Below are 27,811 nucleotides of genomic sequence, written 5' to 3'. Positions count from 1 at the left end.
TAAGATCACAACAGTAAATAATATCCAACATGTCCAAACAGTAACAAAAAATACACACGGACATTGATTTGGAAGTTAAATACACTTTCATTATAGAACGCATGCATGTGCATATATCAAGCAGCTGAGTTTCCATGAAAAGTGTTTAGGACAGACAGACGTTCGTATATAGGCAAAGAGTGGACCACAGGGATGGGATGAAAGGCATAATTACTATTATTTACCATTATTTCATTAATTTTTTTTTATTATAATTTAAACAAAATAGTATGTAAACATCGAAACACCTGGTTAAATCATTATAATATAACATTGATAACAAATAAATTAAGAAATAAAAAACTGTCAAGATCAAACGAATTACATATTAATAAATAAATTATATAATAATTAATGCATAACAAAGATACTTTACCAAATTTAATCAAATTCGTGTTATTGTAACGTGTGAGTTTTTCATTTAGTATAATAATATTTCGAATATATGCAGCGCTATTATTGACATAAATCATTTGTTTAATTTTCATCTGCTTTCATGTGGTTAATAATGCGAATGTTTTTATTTTATCTTTTGTCAAATGAATTCCGCACTTACTAGTAATAAGTTTGAATTAAAACTGATAAGCAATAAATACTACAACCAATGATAAAACCAATACAGCCACGTACGTCCTGTTCAATTGGAATTTAGAATTAACCATTTTGTCATTCGGAACATTTAATTCTTCTCCCCATTCCGGTGTCCAGTTAGGTCCGTTACTTTTTTCGTCCTTAAAATTATATGAAATGACACCACATAGTTCCTTTACTGTTTTTGATTTTGCAGTTTCACACTGTTCTGTTGGCATAGTAACATCACTCCGACAAAACGATGGGATTTGTGACTTCATCATATTGACTCCTTGGCAGGGCCAATGTGTTGTCATAGCGACCGAATTGTAAGCGTCTTTTTTCGATTCAATGTCTTTTTTCGACGCCCAAATTGCAGGACCCATGCAAGACAGTACAACAAAACGCCATCGCTCAGGATTATTACGGCCTTCAACAGGCCTAACATTCGCATGAATTAATCTTGAGTCCCATAATACCATTCCCCCTTTAGGAGCTGCTACTCTCGCCTGTTTGCAACCTTTTGATTCAAACCACTCAATATTTTCATCTTTCATGTGATAATATTTGTTCAAACTACTTCTGAAAGCCGCCTTTTTATTTTCGTTATAAAACTCCCCGATAAATTTATGTGAACCTTTTAACACATGGAAAGTCCAATCATCTTCAGCGGCAGCCTCCAAGTACAGGCCGCCTTGGTAAGCATGAAGACCTTTTCTCTGTGCATCCTGGTCACAATGCAGCCAGTGTTGGCCCGGGCGTGCAAAGTCTTCGTCGCTTGTTTCAGGTGGTCGTCCAATAGCAATGGCGTCAACACTTGACAGAAGTTTTTCTGTGTGCCATAATTCGCTGAATACTTTCTTTGTTGCCAATCGAGCTTTCCACGTGGTTTCAAAGTTGCCAGTATTGTATCTTTGAAGCAGTGAATGAGCGGTGAATGGCCATTCTTCCTCTTTAAATTGAGATAACCAAACTTTATATTCATCTATCCATTTGTCACATTGTTTTTCAGTGACGACATTTTCTATTACAGTGAAACCTTGGTTCTGCAATTCTTGTCTGTGTTTTTCTGTTACATACATCTGAAAAAAGATATAATTGAATTGGTTTGTGGTTTTAAACTCATAAAAACACCTATGTTTGTTGTATCAGTGAATATAAAATCAAAAAGATGTGGCGTGACTGACCTTGCGAAGGAGACTATTTTCCACCAGAGACCAAATGATGCATACATAATTTTAATTAGGAAAATAAAGTAGGCAAGATATCAAAGTTAATTAAGAGGTGAATATATGAATGTAATGTAAAATCTATGTAAACGTGGTCAAGCGACGTCAGTCCTTTTATACAAATGAACTTATAATAATATTCATTATGCTACAGACATCCATTTTTCCTCTTTTGTTTAACTTGTGTCAAATTGTTCTAAATATCATGAGAAATAAAACAAAACATCAGTCATTTGATTTTTACGGATGTGAAGTTCAGCGATTCGATTCAATTTGAATATATTTCTATACAGAATCATGGATCATGTGGAGTTTGGTTCAAACTCATTGTTCGAAGATCTATGATATACTATGGATTCAAAAATAATTTAGTGGATCAATATACAAATGTAGTAGTAAATCATAGCTACTTGGAGACAGGAAATTTCTTTTAACTCCCCCTTTTTATTTTCTCAAAATCCGTTATTACAAAAGCTGTTTTATGTTCTCGTGTTAGAGTAAAACTTATAAATAATTGAAATTGATAAAGAGCGGAAAAAAATAACGGATTTTGGAAGGAAAAAAAGGTGGAGGGCAATACAAATTTGTTCTGTTCCCATGTACTTCTGCAGTAAATAAAGATACATCTTAGTATTATATACAAAATAAAATACAAAGTAGGATCGTGTATATTAGTCATACATACACGTAGGTGAAAAAGTCTGTCAAAATAGGTGTAATTTCGGTACCCTCACCAATTTAATCTTGCTACCTATACAGTATTGTTTGTTGTGTGTTTGTTACTGTATCAACATGAGCAACTTACCTTTCTTCCTTTATGAGTATTCACAATGGCCAAAGCACAGACAGTATCCAGTAATGGCATATGACATTTATATATATATACATATATACCCACAGAAATACCTTGTATCTATTTATAGCCAAAATGACGTGGAAGGAATTACCTGTAATTTTCTCGCTGGCCTAATATATATATATATATATATGATTTAGTACAAATACTATAATAATACGTTTCTACTGACGAACTTATTTTTTATCATGTGATTTGAAAAGATAGTATATGATCGTTTAAATAGTCGTCTACGTTTATCAGATTTTTGAAGAACTTCGCAAAACAGTAAACGTGGATAAAAATAAATGGGACTATGCATATATATGATAGCCTTTATTTCCGTTTGAACTTTGATTTTTGATTAGCTGTATTTTGATTAAGTTTGATATTTTGATATTTATATATGCAGTGTGGTGGGTTTCCTCATCGGTAAGGCGATATATAATTTTTAAAAGCTTTTAATTAAAGCAACTTAATTAAAATACCGATGTATTTAAGAATTGAATGCGTCTTTTTTGTAACTTTATTGGGGTGTAAAAGCGTTAACCGAAGTACATTTTGTTTCAAACGTTTTTATTTTATTTACCGGTGTACTTTTTTGTGAGACTTCATGTCATCATAAATGATAGGTTTTATCGACATTGCAGTGAAGCCAATCAGAATCACGTATATAATGAAACATACATCTAATTTAAATATATAGATATAAAAAAAAAGATGTGATATGAGTGCCCAACGAGACAACTCTCCATCCAAGTCACAATTTGAAAAAGTAAACCAATATAGGTCAAAGTACGGTCTTAAACACAAAGCCTAGGCTCACACCGAACAGCAAGCTATGAAGAGACCCAAAAATGACTAATGTAAACCATTCAAACGGGGCCGAACAGAACGATCTTAACTATATGAAAAAGAGGAACACTTATGAAACAATTCAACAAACGACAACCACTGAACATCAAGTTCCTGACTTAGGACAGGTGCATACAAATGCAGCCGGGTTAAACGTTTTAACAAGTACCAACCTTCACCCTTACTTGAAAAAAATAGTGTAACACCACAACATGATAAAAAGACACACTATAACATATCATTTGAAATGGGTTAACTCAATCAAAAGACATATTAACACTAACAAATGAATTTTCACTGAACGAATACATTTGATCTATGAAATAACCAATAAAACAAGGGGCGCATGAAACAGTTTCAGAAAAAAACAATCCCAGCCTTGAAAGAAACCGTGCCAAACAGAACAACACACACATGCAAATGAAAATAACTGTATACGGTAATGGAGAACAGAAATATTTTTACAAATTAAATGACTTTGTTGTTCATTGTACGAGAAAAGTAGTGAAAATTTATAGTCATACTAAACACTAATCAAACCTGGTATATTTTATATTAAACATAGAGAGACGAACTATACATTCAAATAAGTATACAATGAATAACAAAAAAACATAACAAATTGTTCAACAGTTCAAATTAGTATCAGTGGCGGATCTAGCACTTTCCATAAAGGGGGGGGGGCTCTGACTGACCTAAAGGGGGGGGGGCGCTCCAGTGATTCCCTATATAAGTAACCCACCCCCTGGATCCGCCTATGAGTATGAATGTAAATCTAGCCAGTATTAACTCAGAGTTTGTTGCTGTGATAATGACGCATCATCGATAAACGCTTACTAAGAGTTGTGTTTAACAAGACGCTCTCCTTTTTAAAAAATGATTGTAGAGATCTAAAATACAATATAGGGGCCAGCTTCCTTTAGTAACATACAGTCTCTGTATGGAATTATTATTGAGAAGCTGTCAGTATAGAACAGTAATTCCTCATTTCTAATATCATCCGCCACTTTATTTTCTTATATTATAACTTGATGTTGGTGTACGATGCAAATGTTATTCCACAACAAATGTTCAAAGTTCAAAGTTCAATATCAATAACTTTGAAGCTATCATATCCACAATATGATAAAAGTATTACAGAGAAACACCCGTCTAGCATACATACTCAGTAAATAAAGCGATTCTAGCTATCTGTATATCTTCTGCCAATTAAGGCACACCTCCTGGTACCCGGAGTACGGTGTATAATAAATGTTATACAGAATATCCTCCACCAATATTTACAGTAGATCCATAAGAATTATTTACACTGATAAAAGTTCTTTATCCACACATATGTATGATTTAAAATCTAAAATTTATAATTTAAAATTGAATTTTAGATATATATTGCGTAGGTGATCTGACAACACTATTGAAATGATTAATGTTTAATGCCACCTTTTCGATTCTTCTTCTTAGGAATAGTGTTCAGTAATTCATATCGCTTATGGTGCAATTTGTATATAAGATGCCTACACAATGGTTCTAAATGAATGTTAATGTCATTAGTAAGCTCTAAATGTGCCGAGGTGATACAATAGGCATAAGGATTCACTACGACAGTGAGAAGATCTATTTCTACGGACAGATTATATTTGGCAAACAGCAAGCTACAAGTGTTGGTGATCTTTTCAAGAATATCTCTACGTATATATTCAAGCCGGGTACAGCCTAGCAGAAAATGAGCAAGTGTCTCTTCACTACATTTGCATAGCATACAGACAGCATCTATTTTGTTTTGATTAAAGGCGGCTCTATTTGTTTGGAGAATGTATGTGCCAGTTGCAATTTTTAATCGAACTGGTATCTTTGCAATATCTCTGATGTTTGCATCTACAGTTCTTGCTATAGGATGACATTGCCCTATCTTATTGGTTTTTTTTTTGCAATATCCCACTCGTATCAACGAGAGACACCAATAAAGTTCTGAAAGCTTGAGATATATAAAGATCTATAAACAAGACTCCACTACCGGGCTTTGCAAAAAAAATGGCCATGATGGGTAATGATTTCCAATGAGACTTGTGTCCACTAGAGACCCAAGGACACATCTTGTAGTATAGAGAAAAGGCCAAATTGAAAAGAGTCGCATTTTTTTTAGCACATAGGCAAGAGAATAAGATTACTTGCAAAAGCCTATGTAGCCTACATTGGTGATGGATCATATGCACAGATCATAAGAAGAATTTCAAATTCTTTGGCACCGTCCCTTGATGATCTTTGCTGGCTGGACACAGAATCTATAATCTTAAAAATATGCTTTAAAAATATATTTTCAATAATTAAGGAGCTTGAATCATCTGCATAAAGTACAAGTAGGGACTCCCCTTTAAGCACCGACTCTTGGTGCTTTCTGCAGATAAGTCATATTAAATATCCTTTATTAAATATACTTTGTTATTTGCAGTATACCTCATAGTCATTTTTTATATTGACATTTCTCCGCACAAACTACTAATGCCTCATGTTTGTCTTTTTAAAGTGAAGATACACTTACCGGGTGCACTTGAGTCAATTTCAACATAGTATTCATTGAATAATAATAATACATTGCTAAGTACTATTTTGAGTGTATTTTCTGTGGTATATTATTTTATTTTATTATTTTTATAACACTGTTATATATCTTTTATTATGTGTGTATTGCATATGTTAATGTTTATAATAATATTGTCTGTATCATATGCCCTCCTGGGGCCCTAATTTGGAAAATAAAAATATTCTATTCTATTCTATTCTATTGTTTTTTATTTACAAGAAATGCAATTAAGAAAGTAGTTTTTTTTATTATTATAATAAAGGGAATCCATCATTCAACTGCTTGTTAACTTATATTGTAGCCAATTATGCCAATTAATATTATTTATTGTTATTTATTTATGATTTCAAAAGATCCCGCGGTTTAATACTACATTTTAAAAAACGTGTGGAGGACTATGATCGGGACCAGAGCGAGGCTTTAGTCACTTCCGCTGGACACCTCCAAAAAAATTTGGGAGAGAATACTGAAAAAATTGGTGCTTTGGGGCAAATAATGACCTCCAGAAGGTACAGTTAGTTCCCGAAATCAATTTTATAGCTAGCTGATTAATTCTGTAAATGCCAATAGCCTTCAGAAGGCTGGCACCATAGTAATTAGTCGTAATTACGCACTTAGTACACAAAAATATGGCATTTTTTTTCTGTTTAGTGATCTTTGGTTCTTAACAAATTATACTTGCTGATTTCTTAACATTTGAGACTAGGTTATGTGGATGTCCTGTATACTCCCTTTAAGGATCTTGTATGCTCTTTTATTTATTGCCTTCTAGCATGTCAAGTTTACTTCATCAGGCCACAAAAAAACAAAACAAAAACAAAAAAACTGTCTGCAAACATTTGCAAGTGACTTTTGCACACAAAATATCATTCTCTATACCTGAAGCAGTTTGGCACTGATAAGTTAAAGATAACACATTTAAACCTGTCTATTACAATTTTAATATGAGGCAGGCATTACCCTAGTCCAAATAATTATGACGTCTTGAAAGGCTATTATAATTTTTTTCTTTGACGCCTTACTTCGACGCGGTAGGTCTTTTCACCACCGAACACCCCAAAAGTTTATTATTTTGTCATTTATCATTATCAATGTGAATTAAATATAATATTCAAGTTATTAATTTAACAAATAAGAAGATTAAAAGTCCAAATATCTACAGAAAACAGAAAGGAAGAGTCTTATAACCCCCACTTTTTGAACTCCTCTGACCCTCATGGACACCTCAAATATACTTTTTTCCATTTTTTCTTCTAACTCTGCTATAAAATAATTGTACCAATAATAATAAAAGGATACTTGAACTAATTACTAATTATGAATATATTTGAATTTTATAACACACACAATGTAATCCGGAGAGGTTTTTCCTTATATTGATTTTCAATTTTAACATAAAAATGATGCCCATAAAAATCGAAAAATTGATTAAAGTATATGTAATTTAATTTATTTTATCATTTTATTGTATGATATCAAAGTTTTTCTTAGTGGTTGGTGGTATTTCAGATGTTCGGTGGTGTGTGGTGGTGAAAAGACCAACCCACTTCGACGTCAAGGAAAAAAAATATAATAGCCTTTCAAGATGTCATAATTATTTAGACAAGCATTACCTGTGAATGGGCATGAAGTCTGTATTATTATTTTTATAAACATGTTAAATTCAAACATGTTGATAAAAGAAACAGAAGAACCATAATGTTTCCCATATTGGTTCTGTTGTTAGGGATTCAGTTGTGGCATTATTTATGACCTTATATCAAATGTAAACAAAGAAGCGCTGTTATCAGGTAACAGTCTATGAACTAAGCCCAAGAATTTGCATCAAAAGGATGTTGAATAAAAAATGAACTTATCTTCTGCACCACTTTGAAAACACCATATTTTCAAATTAACCTGTCACATCAATTATATTATGTTAGTTCACAGATACCACATGGTTTCTCTCTCAATTTATAGGTGACAATATTTGCAAGAAGGGATACAAATGAAATACACAATACCAATCAAACAAAGTATCTTTTTTTTCATTATAATTATATATATGTGATTTTGATTATTTTACAAAATTATTTTTTTTCAATAAATTGCAAGATTAAAATAATTTAAAAACCATACATAAAAATAATAAGTTTTCAAATAAATCTTGAAAGGCAGGATCGATACATCAAAAAATGTTTCCAAATTTATTTATTTTTAAATTTAGAAAAAAGGGGGAGGGTCAACCCCAAATGTGCCTATGCATTATCCTAAAACTTTCAAAGTTTTACAATTTTGTGTTTAAAACATCTGTCAGTTAAATATTATTATCAGTCGCCTTATCAGTATGAAATGACACATTTATAGCACTACTTAACCATTTTATAATTGAGAGAAGATATGAAATTTTCACTTTCTTGTGCATGGATCTAGGACTGGTAACATTTTTTTCATATCAAACAATTATTAAAAATGATTGAGTGTTGAATATCTTCCTTTATTTGTTACATCCGAGGCTATAATTGATTAATCATTTCATTTTATACAGGGGCGGATTTAGGCGCGGGCGTGCGCCCCCCCCTAAAATTTGCAAAACATGGGTTAACTTCAACATATTTAAGTATCAGAAGAGACCATTCAATCTTTTTTAACATTCAAAGTATATAAAACAGTCAGTTTCAATCTTTTTTAACATTCAAAGTATATAAAACAGTCAGTTTAACAGAATCAGAATCAACGTGATAATATCACTAATCAACTGACCTACGCTTTATTAAAGTTCTATAAATAATTTCAAAACGCGGAGCTGCGTTTGATGACAATGTATAATAGGTGTTTAGCAACAAATGTTACATTGTATTTGCGGTTTTTATAATCAATTTGTTTGATATAATCGAAGTTTCAAAACATCCCTTACTCAATTTCATCAAGCCACGGTCAATAAAACAGTCGGCAGGTGAGATTCTTTTATAATATCCGTAATGAAAGATATAAATACTGTTTCAAGAGAAAGGTTAGTTTATTGATTTGTATCTCTGTGTCTATATTTATTTCTCACTTGTAACCTAAATATTTAGCCGAATTCTGTACCGTATTACTGCATGCTTGGGATCCCAAGAAAATAAATATAACTACGTAAATGCACTTCATTCTGATTTTAGTTGTTTGTGGCGAACACAGTAAAGTCTGGCACGACCTCCGAAAAATCAAAAAAATGAAAACAGACAATTAAAAATCGCTGGTAAAAGTAGAACTTTTCGTTTGAAAAATATATTGGTCAGGTGAGCAATTGTGATCTGTCTCGTCTCACTTTGCGTTCGTCTGTCCGCCCGTCTATCTATAGGCGGTTTCAGCTTGAAACTTTAATTCCTCGCTAATTTTAACACACAATAATTCGAGATATCTACATTTCACCCCTTTAGAAGAATATTTCAATAATTTTACCTAAAAAAAACCTCTAAAAGTTTTTCGCCTCGCTCCGCTCGGCGAAAATAAAATTTGCGCCCCCCCTAACTGGAAATCCTGGATCCGCCCCTGTTATAGCTAGCTGTACATCTCCTTTCCAAAACACTGATGAAATCAAATGACCCCTTTTATCAGAAACAATCAGACTAGTTGAAATTTTACCAAACCCCTCTGATTTTTTCGTTTGAAGCTGAGTCCATATATATACATGTACATGTATATAGGATGAAATACAATGTAGTTTACAACTCAAAATAAAATCTTACAGAATTTTGACAAAAATAAAACAAAACCTTAGGTACAGGACTACAATGTATGTACCATCATGACCATAGCTTTTCATTCTGTTAATTTACAACATACATGTATGTGCATAAACCACATTTCTGGACAGGTCTACTACATTTGTACATGTACATTGTTTATTTAAAGAACTTTATATTGTGAAATTTTAATTAAAAACAACCTTTTTTGTTAAATACTCAGATATTTTTGTTTATATTTTAGCGAAAAACGAATTTGGTAGAATAGGCAAATTTACGAACAATCAATTAATGGATGGTCTTTTTTCCTATTTACAGAATTAACTTAATACTTCAAACATTGTCCATTTTTGTAAATTTGCCTATTAGTATATACATCAAAGCCAACAAATTAAGAAACTCCAATCTTACTGAAATTTCAAATGAGATCTGCATGTAGTATCATGACTATGTCATGTATGTTATTGAAATGATATTATTTCTATTTAAAAATCTTTGAAATTTAAATTAAGTTATTCCAATTATATATACTAATTGCATGATAGTAGCTATTGATTCACATAGTTCGCTAGTTCAAGTGTAAAATTGCAACCCAATAAGCATAACTAAATCTATTGGCTGATTTCAGATGAACCATTCAACTGTCATCAAAAGTAATAAATATATAATTTTCAGATAAATCAATTTATTTGTAGTACATGTACATGAAGGGCATAATACTTTCATTTTGCTCACATGGATAAGTAAATTTACTTATTCTATATTTATCAACTTGTCATTTGCATTGGCATGCAAAGCTGTTTATCATACTTATTGGGTAATGTGTGTGTGTGTGTGTGTGTGGTTATATACATGTAAGATTAAATTTTTTACCCTTGGTTAATATTTATGCCTTGTTACCAATTTCACCTCAATTTCTTACTAGGTATTTTGTGAAATAACCTCAAAATAATGTGTGGATGAGGATCAACATCGTCTAAAAACTGCAAGATACAATGCATTGCAATGGATTATAATGATTATAATGGTCTTATACTTTATATTATCTTCTTTGATAATTTGTTGCTTATTTCTATATATAGCAAATTTACAGGTCTAACATTGTTGGGTTGATGTTTAGACGAGTTGTATATATATATATATATATACTGTTTACAATTAAAAATTAAAATCTTTGTAATTCTCGTTTCAAGTTTCATCTGTTTAAGGCACAGTAATAAGCTGATAACAGTCATAAAAGCTTGTATACGTGTGTCAGCCTATTACTCCACAGCCATGAATTGATGACAGGAGGACCTGCTGACTTCAAATAACTGCACAAATTAAAATTTGAATTATCTCCCTTTGTATATAAAGAGAACTTAAGTGCACATGGCTTTTATACTATTAAACTGGCAAAAACAGATTTTAACTTACAATTAATGTATTTACAGCTGTGAAAGCTGTGCTGAAAATGGTAATTTAATGGCAATTCTGTATTTGGGCATGTACACATGTATAGTCAGCACTTTTTTTCCTTAAATATGTAATTTGTACAAAAGGTGTGGACTTTACACAACTATAGACAGTTTTTCGAAATTTCGAAATTTATATAAAACAAAAAAAAATTTAACTTCGTTTTTTTCTGCACAAGACTAAAAATTGTATTTTGACCTTGAGAGGTGAATGTTGATGAGATCCTTTAATGTTTCCTTGTTTGATGAATGACCTGTATGTCCTGTATGTACAATGTATATAGATGCATAAAGAAAAATAGTACATTTGTAAATATCTACATGATGATGTACATGTGTATAGTCTAGACCATTGACTTATGACCACCTAATTACTCCTTAGTCATGAACCCAACCAGATTTTGCCCTTTCTTCTTTTTTCAGTTTTCTAAGTTTTTACCAAAGAAGGAGTGTCTGAAGGACAGATTATTTATTACACTTTCATATTTCATGTACATTGATGTGCACTACATGTACATAATTAATAAGTCACAGTATTTTGGTAATAAATGGTAAGTTTGAATGTTTTATTGTCAGTTCAGTCTGGCATTTTAAAAACATTAAATGGATGCTGTTGTCTTTGATAAATAAATTAAATAATGACTGTTCAAATCAGGATACATGTATATATTACAATGTATTAATATCACATGAACCGCTTCAGACAGAGAAAATCTGAGCGAAGCGGAAAAAGACAGAATGATGGCATATATATATATATACATGTACATTTTTGAAAGTGTACAGACAGTCCTTTTACAATGTACATCAAATCTGTCAGACTACATTTTAGGAGTATTGCTCTTGAATAATTTTGATTTGCTCTTTTCTGATTTGAGAAAGCACTTATAGAAGATAGTGATTGAGATGAATTTTAAACAGAAAATGTGATCAGTAATCATGGTAATATTATACAAGGCCACACTTAAAAATATTTTTGTTTGCCCAAACCCTACCCAGAGGTTGAGACAGTGGATAGGTAGGTAGGCAATTTCTTTTTTTTTTTTTCAAAAGAAGAAATTGAAGTATCAGATGTTAATTAGTCTTCATGCCTATCTGATTAAAAAAAAACTTCTTCAAATCAGGACAATAAAAGAATTTGAGTAGGCAGCTTTTTTCTGGGTAGGTAGCGTTTGGGCAAACAAACCTATTATTTATTATGGCCCAATGTAAGACAAGATTTTAGTCATTATTTATATTCATGATCAGTCTTCAATGTTGGGGATGCACTTAAACCTAGCAGAGCAACATCATCAGACAAAATCAATGGTTATTGACACTATCATTGATGTCAGTCTTTTGCTCACAAATCGCCCCACTTTTACAAAAATCGCCCCAAACTGGTTAGTGAACTTGCTCCACAATTTAAAAAAATTGTCCCACTTGAGAAAAGAGTTAAATCCAGTTAATTTTACTCCTGCCAACTCGCCCCACTTAAATGAAAACAGAATGAACAATGAAAATTTATTTAATAAATCATTATTAAATGATTTATTAAAATGATGTTTCACTTTCTTGAAATTTAATTGTAAATATATTATTTTATTTTAAATGCATGTACTTTGCATATTATTGTAGAATAACTTAGCTTGTATATGGGTTTCGCTGTCGAAATCATATTCACAGGCTTTACCAAGGCAGGATCAGTTAACACACCAACTTCCTTATATATACTACATGTACTATGCACATGTTTTGTATTTTACTTCAGTGTAATTTAGAACTGTGGATTGATTATTATTTGTGGGGTTCCAATCGTGAATAATAGTATCAGAACCACCAATTTCAATGTTTGACAAATTAAGTACAGTTTTTCTAAAGGCGTTTATCACGTACATGTGGATGCAGATTTTGGCTCAACAAGTCGAAACATTTTTTTTAATGTGTGTTTCCTTGGTTTATATATAGATAATTAATCATTGAGTCGTTTACCAAGATATAGATTGCCTTCTTTCAATCTTTGACAAAGATATATGTAAACATTGTACTTGCTTTTTAAATTCTATAGGTTTAGAATAATCAATAAAATTTGAGTTTGTATACCTTATCATGCTTGTAGTCTTCCCTGTGAGAAACTTCCTTCTAAATAAATTTCCCACTTTATTGTTAATTCCAAAGGTTAAATCTGTATAAACTTTTCTTTTAGGTAGAAAAAATCAATTATTTTTCTGTAATATCAGTTGTAATATAGCAAGCTTATCTTTTAAATCTTTTTATCTTTTATAGTTTGAACACATTTGAATTGTATATATATTTATATATTTGATGCATATTTACTTCCTTGAAGCACAGGCATGACAGGTTTAAATTATTTTGAAAGAAATAGTTTGTATCAGCAAAATTTATGAAAGATGATCAAACTCTTCCCACTTCCCTCAAACTTCACACAGAGATTGCACATACCCGTAGCCAGGGGGGTTCTGGGGGTTTGGACGACCCCACCCCTTTAAATCAAATAAGCACTGTTAAAGTCAACAGTATGTTCAAATTGTGACTGTTAAAGTGGAGTTCATGAGTCCAACGAACCCCTCCTTGGAAATTTCTGGCTACGGGCCTGTTGCACATACATGTATAATACTGAATTTGTGGATCTGCTATTGTTGAATTGTTTTAGGAATTTTTTGTTATTTTTTCCAAGCTTAGTCAACTTGAAGCAATAATATGAAAGAATGTCCAAGTTTTCAACATCTGCTGTTTTCAACTTCTTATACAGTTTTTAAACCTGAGACTTCTCAGAAAGATTATTCACATCTTGCACATGCTAAAGTTGTGCACCTACTATTATCATATGGAATTGTTGTTTTTTTTAAATTCACATTTTTAAGGACTTGAGGAACTTAGATCTATACTTTCAAGAAAATTTATAATTCCTTCATGTAATTGAATAGTTAGGTACTGGTTTATATACTTATTATATAAGGATCTAAAAAGGAGCATAAGCTGTCAAATTTATGTTCACTGATTTGACTCAAAATTCTCATATTTAGTTTATAACCTACAGAGGCGGATTTAGGTGGTGCCCTCCACCTTTTTGGGGAAAAAAATGTTGCTTATATAGAGAATCATTGAAGTGTGACTGGAGCTGGTCCCCTCTTAGGCAGTCAGTGGGCCCCCACTTATATGGAAATTTCTGGATCTGCCACTGACCTACTAAAAAGGATATCCAAATTACAAAAAAGTCTTAAATATAAAGCAGTTAAGATTTGCACAGACCCAATGATACATTGTATGTATCAGCTATTAAAGTGTATTTAAGACTTTGCTTGATGTCATCTAAATAACCATTGATATGACCTCTGAAGACTGACCATTGTCTTATAACTAGATACATTCTGTATAAACATAAATATAAATAGATAGAGAGCATGCTCAATTATATTTGTCTATATATGTCAGTTATATTTTTTTTTTTTTTTACTTATACAAAAATTAGTATTTTGTGAATTGAATCAGTCCACCAAATGGCTCGCTCTTGTTTCACTTTCTCTATTTACAAAATTGATTTATGGGGTTAAATTAAAAGTCTCATGAAATCAAGGAGTTTTAATTATTGAGTTGCAATGTTTTAGTGCTTATTTTGACAAAAATAACTCCAACATTTTGTATCTGTTAGTTTTTTTGGGGGATTTAAGCTGGAAACATTTGTTTCCTTATTTATCCATTTTTCACATCTAACAATGAGAATGACATCTACCCAATTGTAATGGTAACAAGTTTACACTTTGGATATAATAGACTTGCATATTAAGAGGTGTAAAATTGTAATGTAGTCATGAAGTTGAGAGATTTAAATCATCTTAGATTGATATACATTGTCCTAGCCTATTGAACTGTAATTTTATAAAATTGTACAATGTACTTATGTATCCATTTACTTCCTGTGTGATTAGTTTAGATGTGTATTTTAAAAAGATTTTTGGTTTTGTTTTTTACAAGTTGTGAAATTAGATTTGTTGTTGTTCATAGATTTGGATAAAACTTGTAAGGATTTAATGCAATTTGACAAAGCTTACCTGGATTTTGTTACATACATTATTATATATCTACATATACATTTAGATACTAACTTACCTTGAAATTACTTACATGCTGACTGCGTTAAATTTATTCTGTTGTGTATTGGCCACGGCACATGTGCGTCCGTGTAACAGGACTTATCTATTTATTCATCCATCCTTACTTTCAGTTTGCCTATTGTTAAAATTTAAACTTCAGTGTTAAGAAAAAGTACCGAATATTAGTGTGATGTGCATTTAATGGATAGACGTGTATTACATGTAATGTAAGAGTCTGAGGCAGAAAAGTTTTGATTTTTGGGGAAATTGTGGAAATTGAAAAGTTTGACAATTGATTGATACATGTACAATTCTTTCAAATACTGGACAGAAATGACAAGAAATTACAATATTATAACTGTAAAAGTGAAAGATATCAAAATGAGAATTTAACGACTATGCAAACATTGATATATTGTTACCTGATTTTCTTACCATGAAAAGACCAGGAAATAAAATGTTTCATGCCTGGTTTGTGCCTTTATCTGTATACTGAACATATAATCTTCAATTCAATCAAACTTCAAGGGAACTTTGTGTACAAATTTTTATAAATACAATTTTTTTTCAAAAGGGGAAATAAGTCGTTTGGCTATAAGCAAGTTTCCTCTTTATCAATAATCAAAGGAAATGAACGTGATTACTGGAAAACAACATCTCTAAAAACTTAAAGTTTGTTATAAGTTGACAGTGTTAACATGTCAGCCGGTGGCATGGTAGTAGATAGGATTACTGATGAAGCTAAAGGCCGGATATCAAGAATTATCCAACAAAGAAGGTAGGACTGTTGTAATAACTCTTAAAACACAAGTGTTCAACTTTGTTGATTGTTTAGACAAGTGACTCATTCACACTTTACATAAAACTTTACCTTTTACTTGTAAACAGTTAACTTTTCTTTTTTAAATATGTACATATCCAGCCCAGCAATAAAAGATAATATGTAAAAAGGGTTCAAGCTATCATTTGGTTTCTCTGTTAAATCATTCCTTAAGGTGTTTAAAAGAGGTATGGGTTTCTCAGCTGTTCTATCAGTCATTTAGGTGTTTAAAAGAGGTATGTGTTTCTCTGTTTTATCATTCTTTTAAGTGTTTAAAGATGTACAAAACAAATGTACATGTATGTGTTTCTCTGTTTTATCATTCTTTTAAGTGTTTAAAAGATGTATGTGTTTCTCTGTTTTATAAACTATTCATTTAGGTGTTTGAAAGTTCTAAGTATCGTTTTTCCTTTTTATCATTCAATAATATGTGTTTAAAAGATGTATGAGTTTTCTTTTTTGTCAGTTATCCTTACCTATAGTATAATATCTCTTTTAATTGAGGGATTTAACTCGGTTCTTTTTTTTAAAGAATTTCTGGTTTTCCTGTTGGAGGCTGGTGGTTCACTTTTGTTACTTTGCTTTTTCCATGAATACCCTGGCCATCAATAGCTAAGTTATTTGATAGTGTTGTGAAACACAAGCAAGCAGATGAATGAGACAATAAAAGTAAATGAAGTTACATGTAAAGAATAATAGGTAGTTTCATTTTTGATACTGACTATATCATGTGGAATATCCAGACTAGCCCGTTAGGGCTAGTTTAGATATTCCACATGATATAGTCAGTATCAAAAAAGAGACTACCTATTATATTCTGTTTATCAGTAATTATGACGTCATACAATGTATTGCATACTCTTTTTAGTGAAACAGCCAGTACCTTGATACTCGAAAATATTAGGCAGTAAGATCAAAGGGAAAATATAGGAATTACCAATAACCAGCTGTCTCAGTACAGTCATCAAGTCTGGCTGTCATTGTGGAACATGTACAAATCAAAGGAATACCATTAGTTCAGTTTTAAGAAAACAAGCTGGTTTTCAATTACAAATGTTATATATGTATGGGGCATTCTTATTATAGTAATTTGCCATTTGTTGGCCTTATTAATTAGCAAATTAGGTCAAGAAAAGTGGATATATCAAGTGGTAATCCCCTAAAGAGGGAAGCAAACCTTTAGGTTGCACTTGTTGACAAGAAGATTAAAAGTTTACTTATCATTAAGTGGACCAATCATTGACATATGATAAGGAAAAACTTCTAAAAAAAGAAAGTAACTTACTTAATTAGTTCCAGTCCCAACACAGTACTAGCTAGCCCTGCTCTTAAAATTTTCTGCAGATCTATAAGAAAATGCATCATCAAAATTAACTCAATGCTGTTTTTCACAAATTTCGGAAGTTATTAGCCTATTATATTTCATTTTTTAGCTCACCTGACCTGAAAGGTCAAGTGAGCTTTTCTCATCACTTGGCGTCCGTCATCCTGCGTCCGGCGTCCGGCGTCCGTAAACTTTTACAAAAATCTTCTCCTCTGAAACTACTGCACCAAATGTTACCAAACTTGGCCACAATCATCCTTGGGGTATCTAGTTTAAAAAATGTGTCCGGTGACCTGGCCATCCAACCAAGATGGCCACCATGGCTAAAAATAGAACACAGGGGTAAAATGTATATTTTGGCTTATATCTTTGAAACCAAAACATTTAGAGCAAATCTGACATGGGGTAAAATTGTTAATCAGGTCAAGATCTATCTGCCCTAGAATTTTCAGATGAATCGGACAACCCGTTGTTAGGTTGCTGCCCCTGAATTGGTTATTTTAAGGAAATTTTGCAGTTTTTGGTTATTATCTTGAATACTATTATAGATAGAGATAAACTGTAAACAGCAATAATGTTCAGCAAAGTAAAACCTACAAATAAGTCAACATGACCAAAATTGTCAGTCAACCCCTTAAGGAGTTATTGCCCTTTATAGTCAATTTTTAACAAATTTTCGTCATTTTTTGTAACTTGAACAAAAATCTTCTTCTCTGAAACTACATGGCCAAATTAAAACAAACTTGGCAATAATTATCATTGTGGTATATAGTTTGAAAAATGTGTCCGATGACACCGCCTACCAAACAAAATGGCCGACATGGCTAAAATTAGAACATAGTGGTAAAATGCAGTTTTTGATTTATATCTTTAAAACTAAGACATTTAGGGCAAATCTTTCAAGATTTAAATGTCCATCAGAATAAGATCTATCCCCTCGCAAATTATCAGATGAATCTGACAACTCGTTATTGGGTTGCTGTCCTAAAATTGGTAATTTTAAGGAAATTTTGCAGTTTTTGGTTATTATCTTGAATACTATTATAGATAGAGATAAACTGTAAACAGCAATTTTGTTCAGCAAAGTAGGATCTACAAATAAGTCAACATGATAAAAATTGTAAGAGTACCCCTTAATTGCCCTTTATAGTCAATTTTGAACAAATTTTCGTCATTTTTGTAACCTGTACAAAAATCTTCTTTTCTAAAACTATGGGCCATATTTAACTAAACGTGGCCACAATCATCACTATGGAATCTATTTAAAAAAAGTGTATAATGACCCCACCTACCAACCAAGATGACCGACATCAGTAAATACAGTAACAGGTGAGCGACACAGGCTCTTGAGAGCCTCTAGTTTTCTGCAAAATAAAAGTCGGTTTAAAAAAATTCCTCCAATGCCAAATCCATCATGTCCATTTAGGGCAGGTTTTTTAGGGAAAATGCATATATATCTTGCATTAATGACATTAATTAATCATACAGTTAGAATTCAGAGTTTTTAATCACTTTAATAACATTTGCAAGTATTTATGCAGGCCAGTAGCCAGGAATTTACAAGGGGGGTTTGTTGGACTTACAAACTGGACTTTAACAGTCACAACTTGAACAGAACATGATCACTGTTATTGGAGGAAGAAAAGAGGCGCGATCTTGACATTGTTAAAAATACCGATCCAGCCTCTGTAGAATTACAGATCACACTAAAATTACCGATATCGGTAAATTTACCAATCACTCCCGACTGACATGGACTTTAACAGTGCTTATTTGTTTTCAAGGGGGGGTTCGTCCCAACTCCCGAAGCCCCTGGCTACGGGTATGTTATATATGCCAATGTATAAAAGGAAGATATTCTTGCAAATAAACATGTACAAAATATATCAAAACCCCCTGCCTGTACAACAGCTACTTTGTATTGACATTTATATGATGATACAGGTGAAATTTTTTGTTATCTACATTTTATATTTATTTACAGCCCTAAGTAAATCAGCTTTTGACATTAGTATATACCTTATATTGATATAAGTCTGATAAGGAACAGGAAGTAAATTACCTTTTTTTAATTTATATAATGAATACAGATTATAAATATACTGCCAGTAGAATTACTGACACACCGTGAACAATCTCAAGAGGTCTTACTTTGTAAACGTTCTGTCAGAAATTCTGTTGATTTGCTTTAAATTTTCCCTAGTTTGATTATAAAATAAAAATAAAAATATAAGTATTAGTATAAATAGTATTTAGTTTATTAAATTATTTTTTTTTGGGGGGGGGAGGTTGAGTGGATGGTTCCATACAAGTTGATAAATGTCTTGCTCACCTTGTGAATTTGTTATATTATTTATATAATTGATCCACTACCTGTTTTTTTGTCACAAATTGAGGAAGATTAGGTCTATTCTCAGCCATGGTTCCCACCCTGAGGATACACTGATGAGATTATTTTTGGACTTTCTTATCCTGGCATTAAAAGCATATTTTCTCACCATATTCACCTCAATCTGTTTGGACAAATTCAAATTAGAACAATTGACTCCTTTTAGAATTAGATTTTTTAAGAGGTTCATAGCCAGAAATTAGTAGTGGTTTTGCTAATTAATATTCATTTATGTAAATTAGAATTGTACCACGTGATAGTAGTTTGAACTGAACTGGCTTGATAGGCTTGATAACATTAAAATCTTTGAAACACGGATATTATAAGTTGCCTGTCACAGAGTCCTTATTTACAATCACTTTGATATTTCCGTAATGTTGTCAGGCGGTCAAAATCAAAACAATGAACGCGAATTTAGTGAATTTTTCATGCTTACATGAGTTTATTCTTCTTGAAATGGTGACATTTTATTTTACGTGGGAACCTTAAGAGTTCAACGACTACACATACAAGGTTTGGACTTGCTTATTCTTTGGAAATTCGAGTTTCAAAACACTGCAATGTTAAAAGCCTCTCGCTTCCATTTTTAAAATAGCTTGGGAACCTGTATTTTTGCAACAACAGTCATTATGTTTCGTTTAAATGGTGTATATTGTTGTGTATATTCATTTTCTGCCTCAGCAACCTGTTTATCACTTAAATTAAAATTAAAACAGACATTTTTTCAAAATTCTGTATCCTTTTAATGTAATTTCCATGACCCGTATCCGATTTCTTTAGTATAATATTCAAATAAGCAAATTGATTTCTGGATATGTATGCAGTTAAAACTTTTGATTTACATGAACCTGTATATATATATCATGTATGTAAATGTATACAAATGCATTTAGTATCAAAATCTAAATTGATAATATCAGTAAAATGAGTGACAATAAATCATTATTCACAATGGTACTGACAAACTACATACTGACATGGTTATTTTTGACCCTCGGAACCTTGTAATCATATTGGCTAATTGTATGAGTGGTTTTTGTTTTGACTATTTACCATGTCTATACTGTTTAGTATATACCCAGATATATTCAAAAAATATTTTCTTATTTTTATGTAGATATATATATATATATATATATCATTCTATGCATGTGTGTAAATTATATGTATTTTGTGTATTATTAAAGTGCACAAAAAATATGTTAGACATATTTATGTATTTATCATGTTTATTGTTGCTCTTTGATATTGAAGTTGAACATTTGACACACTAAAAGTTCCTGATTGAAATCACCCTTTGTGATACCTCACCCAAGTAGAGTACTGTATATTTAAATGATCTAGGTTTAAATTGTCTAGTTCAAATATAACTTCCTGCTTCAAAATGTCCACAAACAGGTCATCTAAGATAGCCAGGATGGTGGAACAAAAAAAGTGGGTATTTAATAACATATATTTCATAAGATTTTGTAGTTTTGAATCGTCTTTTATATTTAATTTGATGGATGATGTCTGTGGACGATGGTATTGTTGACTTTATTATTTTTACTTCCTCGTTGGTGGTCATTACCTTTTGACAGGTTTTACGAACTATTTGCATATTTTGAATTGATATGATGGTGTTGAAGTTACTATTGCATTAAAAAATTTAAAGAAATTTCATATACTCATGAATTCCTTATTTAATAGGCCTACAAGAAGGTTTTACATATCAACTTTCTATTCATGGAAAAATTCAATTTACATGAAAGAAATTCTGGTTAAAATACATGAAATATGCATGTATTATATTTATATAGTGTCTTTTTTTCTGATTTCACAAAAAAAAAATATATACATAATCATGATAATTGCCTTTCTAAGTATAGTCTTGTATACATGTTATTTAATTTTGGTTCATTTATATGTTTTGGAGCTTTGTGTGAAATCCATTTTCACTGAACTAGTACACAATTTTATTTAGGGGCCAGCTGAGGACCGTCTCTGGTTGCAGGATTGTCTCGCTGCATTGAAAACCCATTGGTGGTCTTTCCACTGTTGTCTGCTTTTTGGTCTGGTTGTTGTCTATTTGACATATTCCCCATTGGTGGTCTTTCCACTGTTGTCTGCTCTTTGGTCTGGTTGTTGTCTATTTGTTATATTCCCCATTGGTGGCCTTTCCACTGTTGTCTGCTCTTTGGTCTGTTAATTGTTGTCTATTTGATCACATATTCCCCATTGTCTTTCTCAAGTTTAGCTCATTTAGAATTTGCTATTTAAACCTAACCATGCTAATTATAACATAATTAAAATAATTTTGAAAACAAAGTTACTTTCTATTCCTGTTTTAACACAATCTAAAACTATTGTTTGTCAGGAGACTGTTTGTCCAGACAACTTCTGTATCAATCTACTTTTATCTATATATAGATATATACAGACATGGAATAGAATAGGTTATTTTCACTGGTAAATTAAAAACCTAAGATGGTTTTCATATTATTGCCATCTATGACTATATATATATACTACCACTTCAAAACTAAATTTATATATACTTGAGTTTACAAGTGTTTATAAAATCACATGAACACAATTATATATGTCTCTGATATAAGAGGTCCCTGACTGTTCTTTAAAAAAAAAAAAACAGTCAGGGGACTCTTATATTATCAGAGAGATAATTTAGTGTTGATTTGGTACATGTTGTATGCCATTTAAAGGGTTTAATTCTATAATTGGGATACCAATTTATGGGTGTGAACATTTCTTGTGAATCACCGAAATTTAAAAGAAAAGTAACTTAGCAGTTATGTCTTATGTATTGAAATCTAGTTTCATTGAAGCTTACACTTGTTACTAAATGTCAAAGTGATAGTAGCCTAAAAAATAGAAAATGATTTTAAAAAAAGCCCAGATTTATACATGTACATGTAATTGAAGCTTTAAGACATCCAGAAGTGGATTAAGAAGGTGGAGAGTTTTGTGGGAAAAAATTGGTTGACTATTTACAGCAGGTCCCCTCTTATGCAGTCAGTGCCTCCATCCCCCAGTTCCACCTCCTCTTATGAAAATTTCTGGATCCATCGATCACTGACACAATTTTAATCACAAACTGAAGTCACAGATCTTTGCATTTATGTTTCAAATACAACAAAGTTTGATTGTATATTAACATCAACTCTCAGAAAGTGCAAGGGACCAGAACAGAACATTATGGATAGACTTGCAATAATTTCCTGGATATTGAAGATTAATATTTGATACCTACAATACTGTGAAACTGTTCTGACCTTAATATGCATCAAGTATGAAGGGAAACTAAAAATGTTATTATATAATATTTTCTGTAAGAATTTTCTTTTTTGCTAAATCCCAGACTTTCAATAATTAATTCATGAATCTAGTATAATATAGAAGCATTATAAAGGGTTTCTTGATAGGGAAACCAGTGAAAAATGATAAATAAAAATCCATATGTTGAACCCAGTAGTCTTGACAGTGACATTTCATTTAGTTGCTTATAGTTTCCATTTCATTTGGTCTCTGGTGGATAATTTTCTCATTGAAATTATCATATACGGTACCACATCCCATATTCTAAAATATGATGTACCTGAGATAAAAAATTATGAATAAATGATATTTAAATAAAAAGCTTTGTTTCAAAGCCATTATTTTTAGCACATGGGGCTGGTATTACATAATACATGTAGTACATATAATAAGTCAACATAGTTATTTTAGTATATACAAAAGGTTCTTTCAACAAAACAAGCAGTTAACAAAAGAACTTCCTTTATTATTCAGAAACTTGGAGCAGGTTAAAATAATGAAAAATGATTTACATGTATAGAGTTATAAAAAGAGAATGTGCTAATGTACTCTTTCATCATGTTCATAACTTTAGAAAGTTTATTTGACAAAATATATGCAATCAAATTAAATATTGTTTCATAAATTTGTGAAACAATTCTAATTAATTCCAGTTTCCTGTTTCTTGTTCATTAATTTTTTTGTTATCTTTATATATATATATATATATATATAATATATATAAACTTCTATATATGTGTATCTGTGTAAGTGCATTTTGTAGTGTTGAAAACTGAAAGTAAAATGATATTACTTGAAACAGGCTATTATTTGAGCTTGGAATTATTTTTAATTATAGAATTTGCTTGATTTCTTGTTATTGGTGACATCCCATTAGTCCGACAACCATTATTCCGACAGCCCATTACTCCGACAGCCCACTATTCCGACAGCCCATTACTCCGACAGCCCATTATTCCGACAACCCAATACTCCGACAGCCCATTATTCCGACAATGCGTTTTTCTTATGGTATGGGTATTTTTTTTCTAAAAAGACCAACTCCGTCCTCTATGGTATGTGTGGTTGTCCGTCTTGATTAGAAATATTCTTTCCATTCGGGATATTTGTCTCAGTATATTGAGTTGATAAACATGCTTATAGCAACTGCTCAGTCCTTATCCTCGTCCAATATTCGTTTTACGTGTCAAGGTACTTTATCTATCTTTATATTTCGTTGTTTGTATGTCCAATATCAGTCTGTGCTGTTCTATTTCGCTAATTTTTGCATGTGTGGCTTGATCTATCTCTTTTTAAATTAGAAGATGTGGTATGATTGCCAATGACACAACTATCCACAAGAGACCAACATGACACAGACATTAACAGCTATAGGTCACTGTACAGCTTTCAACAATGAGCAAAGCCCATACCGCATAGTCAACTATAAAAGGCCCCGATATGAAAATGTAAAAAGTACCTTATTTGTATTAAAATATGAACGAAAAACAAATATGTAACACATAAACAAACAACAACCACTGAATTACAGGCTCCTGACTTGTGACCGGCATATACATAAATAATGTGGCGGGGTTTAACATGTTAGCCGGATCTCAACCCTTCCTCTAACCTGCAACAGTGGTATAACAGTACAACATAAGAACGAACTATAAAAATCTGTTGAAAAAGGTTTAACTCATCAGATGGACAAAAAGACAAGTGGACGTGGCCGGGTACTTGTACATTCCGACAACAAAAAGACACTAGGAACAGATCTGAGAGTTCTTGCCGTTATCTGAAAGCTAGTTCAAAGCCACTAACAACTAATAAAAAAAATCATGCATCTAAGACTTAACTAGATCTTCGGTCCCCCCCTTTCGCGTATCAGAGGAGTGAGGTTTCCCTTACTATTAACTACATAAATAAATATATCGGAGTTGAATAACACTACTTACCCTCTTTGGTCGCAACGCTTTCTCTCCTTGTATCAATCATCTGAGTTTTATTTAAATTAGTTTTGTCGCAGAAATATACAGTAAACGCATTTTGACTGCTCAAATAGAATGACTGCAGTATGAAAGCCAATAACAAACTAGTAAAAAAACTAAGACAATGTGTGACATTCTTGTCCTGCTTGTGTCTTTGTCAAATTATCTAATTTTAAAAACTTGGTACATTATGTGTTTTGTTGGAAATTTGACACTTATTTTTCATTTAAAGATTGTTTTCAAGAAGAAGAAAAATATTTAGATATTATTGATTTTAAGAAAGGTAGTTCATATGTTAATTCACAATCGGTGCTCTTCCATTACATTTTAAAAGAATTGAAAATGCTAGATACTTGTACAGCTGATAAAGTTGAGGATAAAAATCATTTTTAATCGAATGCTCACTTCATAATAATTCGAGGCAGGAACTCTTTCACCATATTTCTAGCACATGTAAGAACTTTAAAAAGTAAGATAAATATGATAATATTTTGTCTTGGTAACTGAGGCTTATAGTGCTATAAAGATAATTATATCAAGTATTGTAATGTCTTAATGTCAGGAATATTGACCCAATCATTAGACCGCGGCTTTGAAAAAGTGGGGGTATACTGTTTTATCTCTGTCTGTCCATCCGTCAGTTCGTCCACCCGTCCCATAAATATTTTCGTTGCATCTTTTTCAGGAACTACATCACAAGGATTTCTGAAAGGTTTATTGAAGTTGGCTATGTCGTGTGATGCCTTTTCAAATTCATTACTCATTACATGACAGCCAAGTTGAAAATGTCGTCACATTTTTCTCAGAAACTACAATTCAATGATTCACAACTCAAACATTTCCCGTTTAACGAAATGTTTGGGCGGGGGTTTCATCAGCAGCTCGTACCCTCAATGGTTGTTCTTGATTTATATGTTCTTCAAAGAGCCTTTAGTTTGGAAAATGACGTATTCTTTTCTGTTATATTTTATATACAGATTTCGAATTGAGTATATAGAAAGTATTCGAACAACCTAAGCCTTATTTTATATATACGGAATTATTTCTTAAAATATGTTACTACATATCTAGACGTAATATAATACAGACAGACAAATTTTATTTTCACCTGATACCCTGGTACTGACTTGTTAAATGTCGGACTTATGGGTTGTCGGAGTATTGGGCTGTCGGATCAATGGGTTGTCGGACTATTGGGTTGTCGGACCAATGGGCTGTCGGACTAATGGGCTGTCGGAATAATGGCGTGTAACCCTTGTTATTGAAATTTTTAATAAATTCCATGTTTATCATTTTTATTCTGTCATTGTCTGTACTGAAATGTTCTGTGCTGCGCACAACACTTCCTTTCACAAAGAAAATAGTATATTTTCAGTAGAATGTACTGTGCCGCACACAACACTATCTAACCAAGATATATTGTATGGAAAGTGTTATTAACTGCTGAAAAGATTATAATACCAAATACACATGGAATTCATTAAAAATTTTAAACACAAGAAATTATGCAAATTCCATAATTAAAAATAATTCCAAGTTTAGATAATAGCCTGTTATGATTAGTTGCAGTGTTCTGCCATGAATTTGCAGATAGTACCATGGAAAAAAGCATAGCCCTTATAAGACAGGTTGTCCGAACACAATATAGCACCCTGCAAAATTGGCCCCTATACAATCAATTACAAAATCATCACAGATTATAAGTACCATGGTAGAGAATATAACACCAGGGTACGAGGTGGTTAATTAAGCCTCCTGTGAAATTATGGTTTATGCACATGAATACCAGAGGTTCCAAAGGTTTCTTGGATACCAGTGGTCTTTTGGTTCTGTAATTTTTCAACCATTAGTGGTCCAGACAGTGTTTTAGCAGTCTTTTACACTATGAGTATTACAAAGTTTTTGCACCTACCATGGTCATTTGGTCCAGTAGTTGATGACAAATAACTGGACCAAACTATTTATTACTGGACATTGCCACATGTCTGATAGACCTTTGGAATGACTGGAATACAATGAGGTCTAGTTATTGACAAGCAAGTCATGCAAGTCAAATTGAATAAAGTTGCTAGTATTTAGTTATCTGGCTTATTTTGACATATTTAACCAAAATGACAGATAAAACCTTGGTATTAATCAATGCTCCATTCTTGTTAATAATGTTTGAAACAAAAACAAAAAATATTTTGTTTGAAGCTTATTTTTGATAAAAACATTTAGCTCAGCATAAAGCAGTATACATGGTATAATTAATTGATATATTGTTTATTTCAGATGGTTCCATCCTAACATTAGTGGGATAAAGGCAGAGGAACTATTGAAGGAGCGAGGTTATGACGGGAGCTTCCTAGCCAGACACAGTAGTAGTACACCAAATGATTTCACACTATCTGTCAGGTTTGTATATATATATTATCAACTTGTATACATAATAGTGTGTTCAAGGTGCGCAAGTTACATACCAGGAAATCCACCTCCCAAAGCAACAATATATATACTTATCAGTTTGTTCAAAAATGAATCGGTGGCGAAGTGGTCCGTGTAGTTCTACTACTGTATTCACTAGCCAGTCAACACTGCGGTTGTGAGTTTGAACCCTGCTTGTACGGGTGCACTTGACTCCAATCTT

At 32.0% G+C, this 27,811-nt stretch overlaps 2 protein-coding genes across 9 annotated transcripts in view; one reads left to right on the top strand and one right to left on the bottom strand.

The window, feature by feature from the left end:
* Positions 1–264: 264 nt before the first annotated feature.
* LOC134692787 (uncharacterized) lies at positions 265–15,897 on the bottom strand. 5 transcript variants are annotated; one of them, XM_063553326.1, is made up of 3 exons: positions 15,800–15,897; positions 15,396–15,500; positions 266–1,691 (listed from the first exon to the last, which is right to left on the bottom strand). In XM_063553326.1, the coding sequence occupies exon 3, from the start codon at positions 1,689–1,691 to the stop codon at positions 612–614; it is 1,080 nt and encodes a 359-aa protein (XP_063409396.1). In that variant the 5' UTR covers positions 15,396–15,500; positions 15,800–15,897; the 3' UTR covers positions 266–611. The 5 variants fall into 5 exon arrangements, with proteins under 5 accessions (XP_063409393.1, XP_063409396.1, XP_063409398.1 ...); XM_063553324.1 differs by having other exon boundaries at positions 267–1,691; positions 15,381–15,500; XM_063553325.1 differs by having other exon boundaries at positions 267–1,691; positions 15,381–15,500; positions 15,787–15,842.
* LOC134692786 (tyrosine-protein phosphatase non-receptor type 11-like) overlaps positions 6,511–27,811 on the top strand; it is a 41,586-nt gene continuing 20,285 nt past the window's right edge. For 2 of the 4 annotated variants that reach the window (XM_063553320.1, XM_063553319.1), the window contains exons 1-2: positions 15,957–16,142; positions 27,457–27,579. In XM_063553320.1, coding sequence (XP_063409390.1) covers positions 16,063–16,142; positions 27,457–27,579 — 203 coding nt within the window. In that variant the 5' untranslated portion in view covers positions 15,957–16,062. Of the gene's footprint in view, positions 6,619–15,956; positions 16,143–21,199; positions 21,332–27,456; positions 27,580–27,811 lie in introns of those variants that run through there. The other 2 variants (XM_063553322.1, XM_063553321.1) reach the window with 2 other exon arrangements.

This window comes from Mytilus trossulus, chromosome 12 (assembly GCF_036588685.1).
Source record: "Mytilus trossulus isolate FHL-02 chromosome 12, PNRI_Mtr1.1.1.hap1, whole genome shotgun sequence".
NCBI lineage: Eukaryota > Metazoa > Mollusca > Bivalvia > Mytilida > Mytilidae > Mytilus > Mytilus trossulus.
Note: the sequence above shows the minus strand (reverse complement) of the source record. Positions and strands in the feature narration are given on the sequence as shown.